Source organism: Nicotiana tabacum, chromosome 22, assembly GCF_000715075.1.
Source record: "Nicotiana tabacum cultivar K326 chromosome 22, ASM71507v2, whole genome shotgun sequence".
In the NCBI taxonomy this organism is placed as follows: domain Eukaryota; kingdom Viridiplantae; phylum Streptophyta; class Magnoliopsida; order Solanales; family Solanaceae; genus Nicotiana; species Nicotiana tabacum.
In genome coordinates this window covers 169006854-169017695 of record NC_134101.1, presented here as the reverse complement: position 1 = coordinate 169017695, position 10842 = coordinate 169006854, and the positions used below count along the sequence as shown (strand labels likewise).

The 10842-nt window shown below is 38.4% G+C and overlaps 1 protein-coding gene across 4 annotated transcripts; it reads left to right on the top strand.

Moving 5' to 3' along the window:
• Positions 1–491: 491 nt before the first annotated feature.
• On the top strand, positions 492–5985 carry LOC107780735 (phosphoserine phosphatase, chloroplastic-like). 4 transcript variants are annotated; one of them, XM_016601314.2, is made up of 9 exons: positions 498–764; positions 870–921; positions 1449–1578; positions 1672–1776; positions 3364–3457; positions 4036–4185; positions 4273–4326; positions 4851–4972; positions 5587–5985. In XM_016601314.2, the coding sequence occupies exons 1-9, from the start codon at positions 702–704 to the stop codon at positions 5831–5833; spliced, it is 1017 nt and encodes a 338-aa protein (XP_016456800.1). In that variant the 5' UTR covers positions 498–701; the 3' UTR covers positions 5834–5985. The 4 variants fall into 4 exon arrangements, with proteins under 4 accessions (XP_016456797.1, XP_016456800.1, XP_016456799.1 ...); XM_016601313.2 differs by having other exon boundaries at positions 1446–1578; XM_016601311.2 differs by having other exon boundaries at positions 492–921; positions 1446–1578.
• The last annotated feature ends 4857 nt before the right edge of the window (positions 5986–10842 follow it).

Below are 10842 nucleotides of genomic sequence, written 5' to 3'. Positions count from 1 at the left end.
ATTTGATTACCCAAATATTAAAAAAATAGTTAAATTTATACTATATTAAAAGTACGAAGCCCTTAGCGAAATATCGTTTGCCTTTTCTGCCATTTAAAAATAGGGTTCACATTGGACAAGATAGTAATTTAACTATTTTTAAAGGACAGAAAAGACAAATGACATTTCGTTAAGAGTCTTCGTGCTTTTCATATAGTATAGATATAGATTAATATAACTTACAATAGTTATACAAAAACAAAATTAAAAAAAATTAAAAATTACGCGAACCCGGCCCGACCCCTTGTACCCGTAACCCTTACGGTTCATTTTTTGCCCGAATAAATCCGAATCCGTTAAATTCGATAAGCCCCAACCCTTAACTGGCCAGAACCCAACCCGTATGGTTCCAAATTTTGCCTACCAAGCACGGCCCAGCCCGGCAGTTAGACACCCTTACCTTTTCCGTATTAAGTATTTAATATTGTTTAGTCATGAAGCTTTGCTTTTTTGAAAGGCCGATCAGGTCCACAACCCTAAAGGTGCGAAGCACTACACTGTATTCCCTCGAGTGCGCACCCACTTCACCTGCCGGTTCTCGGTCAGCTCTCAAGCTTCAAATAGGATTCGAGCAAGACATCCTTAAATTACACATAAAAATTTAGTAATTTTTAACGAAACCATATCCGAGGTTTGTGAAATTCAAGATTATTAAGGCTTTAATGGAGGGACTGATGAGTTTTCAAGCGCAATCTGTTCGTGCTGTCTCTAGAGAGCAAAGCTCGGTACCACTTCCTACATTTTCTTCAAAAATTACTAGAGTTTCTGTTCAGCCAATTGGAATGGTGAGAAATTCCAAGTTGTTTAATTCATTTGTTGCTTCAGTTCAGCCCGTTGAAGCCTCTGCTGTTACCCCTTTTGACAATACATTACCATCTAAAGGTAAAGATGGATCTGATATCATTCTTGGTGGGGCTAATATGTATTGTGTTGTGTGTCTGTAAGTGAAAAGTCTGAATCTTGTTTAGTTATGGATTGCTTGTTTCTAAATTTCTCTATTCATGCATGTAAAATGATCCCCAGAACCCACATGTGGGATTTTACTGGGGTGTTGTTGTATGCATGTAAAATGAATTTGGCCTGTATCTGTGCATGTGTGTGTGTGTGTAAGTGAAAAGGCTGAATCCTGTCTTCAAAACTATAAAGTTTGTCGTCTTTGTTATGGAGCCATTTCCTATAATTTTGCTAATCACGCTTGTAAATGAAACTGGCCTGAATAGAAATATAGCGAATTCAGGTTATCAAAAAGAAATATAGAGAATTCATGTAGCTGACTTCAACTAGTTCGGAATCGAGACGAAGTTGATTGATTGATGATCAGTAAAATGATATACGGATTGAGTTTTATTATGTAGGTAATTGATTATGACTATGTAGCAAACTGATGGTTTTCTGAATTATGTTAGAAGTTCTTGATGTTTGGCAAAATGCGAGTGCTGTATGCTTTGATGTGGATAGCACTGTGTGCATAGACGAGGGCATAGATGAATTTGCAGAGTTTTGTGGAGCTGGAAAGGCTGTAGCAGAATGGACTGCTAGGTTAGCTGCCTTTTTAAAATGTAGCAGATAATGGTTATAATCGAATATTAAATGCTATAGGATTTCATGTCGCATTTGTCTTGACTTTGACAGGGCAATGAATGGCTCTGTTCCTTTCGAAGATGCATTGGCAGCTCGTCTGTCTCTTATCAACCCTTCATTGTCCCAACTCCAGGATTTTCTTAAGAGACCTCCAAGGTAATGATGTGCCTTTTATCACCTATGGTACATAAGGTTTCAATTTCTACGAACTATTATTACGAGTTTACTAAAAGGAAAGACAATGACATATTGAGTCTTCAAATTTTCACCTTTTATAGAAAAATTGAACAGTTACATGTAAGGAGTGGATTTGCTTTATAGGTACAGAGTATTACTATCTGCTATTCCTTTTAATTAGGGGCCTCGGTCATAACTGCCCATTTAGTTATTTGGATTTTTTTTTGACTGAGCATGCTATATGGTCGTGGTTGTCAATTTTGTTCCAGTGAGTTCTTAAAACCTTTCTTGTGTTGATGTTCAGACTTCAGATGCTATAGCTGTCTGGATTCATTATTCCTGCAACTTGACTAATTACAGAAATATTGTAATTAACACAAAAACTATCAGTTAATAGATTCTCCAAAGCAATCAATACATTAGGAAGTAGTTAGGCATAATTTAAAATGCTATTTTTTTTTCATGAAGTACTCAAATTGCATTAGTTAATGCATCAAGAAGATGCAGAATTACAGAAGGAGAAGGAATAGCTCCAGTACAAACCAGGAGCTAGCTGTTCTTTCCTAACCTCCGGGCGCTGTAGCCCTCTTTATTAATTATCCTAAGAGTTAAGTCTTACAGTTCAGACAACAGTGATAGTAGTATTAACTACTCAACCACCCTTCAGGATCTTTCAAGGATTAGCAAATTTTAAGAGAGGTCGTGGCCCCTGGCAGCTCTTTCTTCAGTATGGCATTACAAAGGAAAAGAGATGGCTTGACTAGAAGAGCCACTTAAGTTTTCATCAATTATAAAATTGTTGAAAAGTGTTATAACCAGCTTTTACTGTAAGCCTGTGATAGAGATAGACCATAACATAAGCTTGGGTCTGGGCTCAGCCTTTGTTATATAAAAGTTTTGCCATGGTTACAGTTAATTGGTTCCTCCAAATTTCATACCTGTATTCCTTCAGCCATCTGTTAGTTTGTGAATAACAATGATATACAGCTTTGTGTAATTGACTTTCAGTATATCTAAGTCCCCAGTGAAAACGCAATTCAAATAAAGAAAACAAAAAAATTAGAGGGGGGTCAACCTTCCCGACAAGGAATATTGCTACCTTGCTCTGGAGGATTGACAGGCACAGTGTTCCAAATGTTCCTGGAAATTCTTGCTCCCATTGGACCATTTGTATCTGTGCACTCAGCAAACTGTGTCTCCCTACTTGGCATAGCTATAAATTCATCAATAGCAATTCTAAAGGAAATCCCGTACAATTTATTAATTTTGCAAGTGAAAAACAATTTCTTTGTGTATTAAGCAAAATGGTATAAGATAATCTGGCTAGTTCAACCCCAAAAAATTGCCAAACAATTCAGTTTTAATGGTGTCTCTTTGAAGCTAGTTGGTTGTTTTTTTAATCAGCTGGGGTTGTTGAAATCTTTTCAAAGATAATCTTGCCTAATATATCGATGCCTTAAAAATTCTAAATAAATCAACTATTGTCTGGTGTCCCTTTGAAGCTAGTTGATTGATTACTTTATAAAGCTTAGGCCACTGAATCTTTTCTGGTTGTGATTGGTGCAGACTTTCTCCTGGCATTGATCTATTGGTCAAGAAACTGAAGGATAAAAAGAAAGATGTTTATCTGGTCTCAGGCGGGTTTCGTCAAATGATCAATGTACTTCCCTTGTTGAAATGTTTAGTTTATGGTTAGTTTTATTTGTTCATCTTGCACCTGATATAAACATATTAAAAGATATGCTGTTGTGTTTTTGCACTTCTTATAATATTAGGAAGTTCCAAACTTTCCTCGTGAGTTTGGAACATCATTCTGGATATTATTCTATTCTTCGCTGCTGTTACTGATTTCCAAGTTTTATTTTGCGAAGTGCTTTACTGGGAACATTTAAAATTGGCTGGTCATCTTCTTGTATAAATGTTATCATACGTATGAACTATGAATAGGTTACGCTAATAAACTTTTCCAGTAGTTGGAACAAGGGGTGTCAGGGCAAACCTGAAAACAAGAATTTTCTGGTTTGCTACCTTTAATATGATGAAAGATTTGGGTCATCACTTGGTTCTGTTTACCATAGTGTCCAATTAGACTTTCAAAAAATTCTGCTAGTTACCCAATTATTTGGTGCAGTTATTTGAGTGAAAAATGTGTTCTGATGACTGTAGTTTGATCAGTTGTCATTCTATCTCCATATCAGATGTGTCTCTATTTTTTCTAACCGTAGCTATTTCCTGAAGCCTGTCGCATCAATCCTTGGTATACCACTTGAAAATATTTTTGCCAATCAAATGCTCTTTGGGAGTAATGGAGAATCTGCCGGGTTTGATAAAAATGAGCCAACTTCAAGGAGTGGTGGAAAACCTACTGCCGTTCAACAAATAAAAAAGGTTGGTGCTGGAACAACTGGTGATGTAGTTGCTTATTTTAAGACAACTTTTTTTAAAGATTGCTCATGAAGCTAAGTAATCTTTCAGGCTCATGGATACAAATCAGTAGTGATGATTGGTGATGGTGCCACTGATCTTGAGGTAAGTAATCAATACGCGCATCTCCTGTTTGACCACCAACTCCAATCACCCAAAGGGTAAAAAATGGGGTGATGGATTGAGTGATATATCTAGCTTTTGTTTGAAAATTTACGAAAACAAACTCTGCAAACTCAATTTTTGAGTTTTTCCTGCAAACTTCATTTGTTTGAGTTCTTTTCGCCAAAAAAAAGAAAAAAAAAGAGTTAGTGGTTTTTTTTAAAAGATTTCCAAACTCAGTATTTCAATACTTTCAAGAACTCAGAAACTCTGGAAAGTAGTTTTTGAATTGTTAAAAGATTTTAAAAACTGAGATTTAGATCTTCTGGAAAAATTGTTGTTATTTATCTATTGCAGAACAACTTAAACAAACAGAGTTTGCAAAAACTCAAATTATTTGGGCAAACTTTGTTTTTGAAAATGTTGAAAGCAACACCATCAAACTTGTCTGCTATTTTGTGAATTATTTGAGGATTCTGAATGATATATCTGTTGACAGCTTTGCATTTCTGCAATTTTTGTTGCAGGCTCGTATGCCAGGTGGTGCGGACTTGTTTATTTGCTATGGAGGAGTTCAACTAAGAGAATCAGTTGCAGCTAAAGCTGATTGGCTGGTGTTTAATTTTAAGGACTTGATTAACTCATTGGAGTAATGTGCTATCAAATCTTCACTCTTCCATCAATATTTCGCGTCTTCACTCTTCCATTAAATATTTCTTCCTTGGGGCTTTATGCAGCTTTGTAGTTCTGTTCTTGATGTCATTTATTTTGCTCTTAAATTTTGCTATGAGGTATTGTGAAAAAAAATTGAAATCTTGGAAACTGACTTCATTATGATTGGGAGCTAAACCGTCGTCTTGTTACTGCATTTCTAGAGAACTTATTGCATTGTCACCAGCCAGATGAATGGTGTTCACTAGAGAAGAAGCTATCTTTAATATAACAACTGTCGTAGAGGAGAGTTTAGTATTTTCTCGAAAATTCTATCCGTTCCGATATTTCTGCTCCAAGTAGATATTCTGGAACGTATATAAGCAGATGTAGAGAACTTTCTGGACCAAACCCGTTAGGCCCGTACAAAAACACACAACTGCGCTATGGAATTGGGTCTGCTTCTCGCGAAAAAATCGTGAAAAATAGCACGGGCTAGTCAGTTTTCGGATGGTTAATTGAAAAATAGTCTATTTTGCTGAAATACGGAAAGTTTCAGCATAATTTTGCTGAAATACGTCCAAATTTTTTAAGTCTATTCTTTAAATGCAGAAACTGGGAGCTTACAGCACCATTTAGGGGATGCAAAATTCAAGTTCCTACTAAGTTTGTGGTGGGTGATCTGGACGCGACGTATAATGTTCCAGGAACCAAGGAGTATATACACAATGGTGGTTTCAAGAAAGAAGTGCCTAATTGGCAGGAGGGTGTTGTAATGGAGGAAGTAGCTCACTTCATCAACCAAGAAAAGCCTGATGAAATAAATGCCCACATTTATGATTTTATTCAGAGGTTTTAATCAACAGATGCCCTCTTAGTCGTCCAGGTTACTACAACTTCATCACTTGAAATAAGCAATGATACGGTATACACTGTAATGCTACCACTTGAATGTATATCTATGATTGATACCGCATTTTCCTTTTCTATAAATCACTGGAGCTTTTGGCAGAATTTGAGGTGTAATTTGTTAGTTTGATAGTTAAATAGTAGTAAATAATCCTAATCCCATATGTTGTAGGAGTAGGACATGTATTATATATATATATATAGGGCTATTGTATCATTGTCATTAATTAATTAATAATATTTTCTCCCGTGCATTCTCACATGGTGTCAGAGCGGCAGTGAGAAAGCATCCGGGAAAGAAAACCCACCCAAAACAGTCGTCGTGCTTCAATTCCGGCGACCTTTTAGGGTTGTTTTCTCGAAAAAAAACCATTTTCCATCGGTGTTGTGCAAAAACCAACACCACCACGAGGTAGATCAGCTTCCGGTGACCAACCCATAAAAACTTCTCCGGCAGACCACCGCCCACGCGCCCTCACGCGCCGCCGGAAAATATTTTCCGGCGAGTCTCCGTCGTCATGCGCCGGCGCGTGAGGCTTCTTCTGGCCATTTTTTGGCCGAGCTTCTTCAGGACAGCCTGGTCGCAAAGCAATTCCGAGCCTAATACCTTTTTCTTTTTATTCCGAGCACTTTGAGGTTTTTCCGGCGTGAACAATAAGTTTTCCGGCGAGAACAGTAATTCTTTGAAAAATTCTGCTTTTTTCGGCACAATATATAATGACATTCGTATCAGAAGCCTTTAACTCACAATCCGTTGGATCCAATGCATTGAATCCAATCCAGATGGTTTCTTTACCGGATTATATTGAGTTCCTTCAGTACAAAGCACGTAAACAGACATCTTCAGGATTAGCCTCCGTTGTTCCAACAAATAGTAGCATGACTTGTGTCTCCAATTTTTAACTTCTGAGTCTTGGGTCATTGATTCAGGTGCATCTGATCATATTTCTGGTAACAAATCTCTTTTCACTAGTATTTCATATTCCCAATCTCTTCCAACAATCACAATGGCCAATGGGTCTCAAGCCATGGCAGCTGCAATAGGTCAAGCAAGTTCACTTCCTTCCTTACCTTTATACTCAATTCTTTATGTTCCTGGTAGTCCTTTTAATTTCATAGCCGTTAGTCGCTTAGCCAAATAACTTAAATCTGCTGTTTTATTTCTTGATGACCTTGTTTTTATACAGGAACGCAGTACATGGTGGATCATTGGTACCGGACGTGAATCAGATAGACTTTATTACCTTATCCTTGCAAAATTACATGGACTCGCATCTTGTCTTCCTCCAATAACTTGTCCCGTTACTGATCCACCAGATTTATTACATAAACGGTTAGGACATTCTAGTTTGTCAAAACTTCAGAAAATGGTACCTGGCTTATCTCACTTGTCCACTCTAGAGTGTGAGTCATGTCAGCTCGGTAAGCATACCCGCTCCCATTTCCCGTGGCGTCTTGATAATCGAGCAGAGTCACCTTTTACTTTAGTCCATTCAGATGTTTGGGGTCCTAGTCGGGTCAGTTCTACCTTGGTATTCCGCTACTTTGTCAGTTTCATTGATGATTATTCCAGGTGCACTTGGATATTTTTGATGAAAAATCGATTTGAGTTGTTTTCTATTTTCCAGATCTTCCACGCTGAAATTCAAAATCAATTTGGGGTTCTTATCCGCACATTTCGTAGTGATAATGCCCTAGAGTGTTTGTCTTCTCTATTTCAGCAGTTTATGAACTCCCATGGGATTATTCATCAAACATCTTGTCTGTACACATCCCAACAAAATGGGGTAGCTGAAAGAAAGAATAGACATCTTATTGAAACTGCTCGTACCCTACTCATACAATCTCATGTTCCGCTGCGTTTTTGGGGGGATGCAATTGTTACATCTTGTTATCTTATTAATCGTATGCCATCTTCAGCTATCCAAAATCAAGTTCCATTCTCTGTCTTGTTTCCCCACTTACCTTTGTTCTCTCTTCCACCCTGTGTCTTTGGGAGTACGTGCTTTGTTCATGACCTTACTCCAGGAAAAGATAAGTTAGCTCCTCGTGCTCTTAAGTGCATATTTCTGGGTTACTCGAGAACGCAAAAGGGATATCGATGTTATTCTCCTGACCTTCAGCGATTTCTTATATCTGCTGATGTTACCTTCTTTGAAACCCAATCATACTTCACAGGTCCAGTTAATCACTTAGATGTTTCTGAGGTGCTACTAGTTCCTTCTTTTGGAGATTCAGTCCCTATCTCCCATTCATCTTCCTCCATAGTGCCACCACTTCTTATATCTGCTGATGTTACCTTCTTTGAAACCCAATCATACTTCACAGGTCCAGTTAATCACTTAGATGTTTCTGAGGTGCTACTAGTTCCTTCTTTTGGAGATTCAGTCCCTATCTCCCATTCATCTTCCTCCATAGTGCCACCACCTAGTCCAGTTCCACCAACTATAGCTACAGTGCCACCACCTAGTCCAGTTCCACCAACTATAGCTACAGTGCCACCACCTAGTCCAGTTCAACCTTCTACAGCTCCACCACTCCTGACTTATCATCGTCGTCCGCACCCAGCATCAGGCCCAGCTGATTCACGTCCTGCACCTGACCTTGCTAATACTGCGGACTTGTCTCCTCTTAATCAACCGATTGCACTACGAAAAGGAATACGGTCCACACTTAATCCTAATCCTCATTATGTCGGCTTAAGTTACCATCGTCTGTCATCATCCCATTGTGCATTTGTGTCATTTTTGTCCTCTATTTCCATCCCTAAGTCTACAGGTGAAGCACTGTCTCATCCCGAATGGCGACAAGCTATGATTGACGAGATGTATGCTTTACATACGAGTGGTACTTGGGAGCTTGTTCCTCTTCCTTCGGGTAAATCGACCGTTGGTTGTCGTTAGGTGTATGCAGTCAAAGTTGGTCCAGATGGCCAGGTTGATCGACTTAAGGCTCGTCTTATTGCCAAAGGGTATACTCAGATATTTGGACTCGATTACAGTGATACTTTCTCTCCCGTGGCTAAAATTGCATCAGTCTGCCTTTTTCTATCCATGTCTGTTGTTCGCCATTGGCCTCTCTATCAGTTGGACATTAAGAATATTTTTCTTCACGGTGACCTTGAGGATGAGGTTTATATGGAGCAACCACCTGGTTTTGTTGCTTGGGGGAGTCTAGTGGCCTTGTATGTCGGTTGCGCCGGTCCCTCTATGGTCTAAAGCAGTCTCCTCGAGCCTGGTTTGGTAAGTTCAGCATAGTTATTGAGGAGTTTGGCATGACTCGTAGTGAAGCTGATCACTCTGTATTTTATCGACATTCTACTTCAAATCTCTGTATTTATCTGGTCGTTTATGTTGATGATATTGTTATTACCGGCAATGATCAGGACAGTATTAGTAAGTTGAAGCAACATCTCTTTCAGCACTTTCAGACTAAAGATCTGGGCAGATAAAAGTATTTTCTGGGTATTGAAGGTCGCTCAGTCTAGCTCAGGTATTGTGATCTCACAACGGAAGTATGCCTTAGATATTCTTGAGGAGACAAGAATGACAGGTTGTAGACCTGTTGACACTCCGATGGATCCGAATTCTAAACTTCTGCCAGGACAGGGGGAGCCTCTTAGCGATCCTGCAAGATATAGGCGGTTGATTGGTAAATTAAATTACCTCACAGTGACTAGACCTGACATTTCCTTTCCTTTGAGTGTTGTGAGTCAGTTTATGGATTCTCCCTGGGATAGTCATTGGGATGCAATTGTCTACATTCTTCGGTATATAAAATCAGCTCCAGGCAAAGGCTTATTATTTGAGGATCGAGGCCATGAGCAGATCGTTGGATACTCAGATGCTGATTAGGTAGGATCACCTTCTGATAAACGTTCTACGTCTGGATATTGTGTCTTAGTAGGAGGAAATTTGGTGTCTTGGAATAGCAAGAAACAGAATGTGGTTGCTTGGTCTAGTAGAAGCAGAATATCGAGCAATGGCTATGGCCACATGTGAGCTAATTTGGATCAAACAGTTGCTCAAAGAGTTGAAATTTGGTGAGATTAGTCAGATGAGACTTGTGTGTGATAATCAAGTTGCTATTCATATTGCGTCAAATCCAGTGTTCCATGAGAGAACTAAACACATCGAGATTGACTGTCACTTTGTTAGAGAAAAGATACTCTCGGGAGATATTGTTACAAAATTTGTGAAGTTGAATGATCGGCTTGCTGATATTTTCACCAACTCCCTCACCGCTCCTCGTATTAGTTATATATGTAACAAGCTCGGTACATATGATTTATATGCACCAGCTTGAGGGGAGTGTTAGTTTGATAGTTAAATAGTAGTAAATAACCCTAATCTCATATGTATTAGGAGTATGATATATATTATATATATAGGGCTCATTGTATCATTGTCATTAATTAATCAATAATATTTTCTCCCGTGCATTTTCACATACTTGTTGAAGTTTGTGACATAATAAGATACCCAATCAGATTTGTGTGCCCGAAATTGGAAACTCGATGGATAGAAAGGTCTGTTCGCCACTTTGTTTATAAGTCCTGCTTTGACATGCATTTTTTTTCACTATATAAAGTATATAATGGAAAGAAGAGGGGTTTCTCTTCTCACAATTCTTTCTTTGTTTGGGATGATTGCTGTCCTTTCTCAATCACCCACATACCAGCAGAAGAAATACACACTAAAAGAAGAAGAAAAATGATTGCCTGAACTTTGTCACATGATACCTAACAGATTAGTACAAGTGGCAAGCAAAACCATGATAAATCCAAAGAAAATCTTTATTTCCTTGGTTTCTTTTCCAATTTGGGGAGAAAGAATCCCTGCATATATAAACTAGCTAAGAATCCCTGAATATATAAACTAGCTCCAACAGATTACGGCGAAGAAGTGATAATGGCATTGGTACATGGCAGCATTGGTCTTCACTGGTTAAAACATACAT

Coding starts and splice junctions, on each gene's coding strand:
- LOC107780735 (XM_016601311.2), top strand. CDS start 702: ATGGAGGGACTGATGAGTTTTCAAGCGCAATCTGTTCGTGCTGTCTCT. Junction 3,458..4,035: donor GGTTTCGTCAAATGATCAAT/GTACTTCCCTTG, acceptor TATTTCCTGAAG/CCTGTCGCATCAATCCTTGG. Junction 4,973..5,586: donor GACTTGATTAACTCATTGGA/GTAATGTGCTAT, acceptor CTTTAAATGCAG/AAACTGGGAGCTTACAGCAC.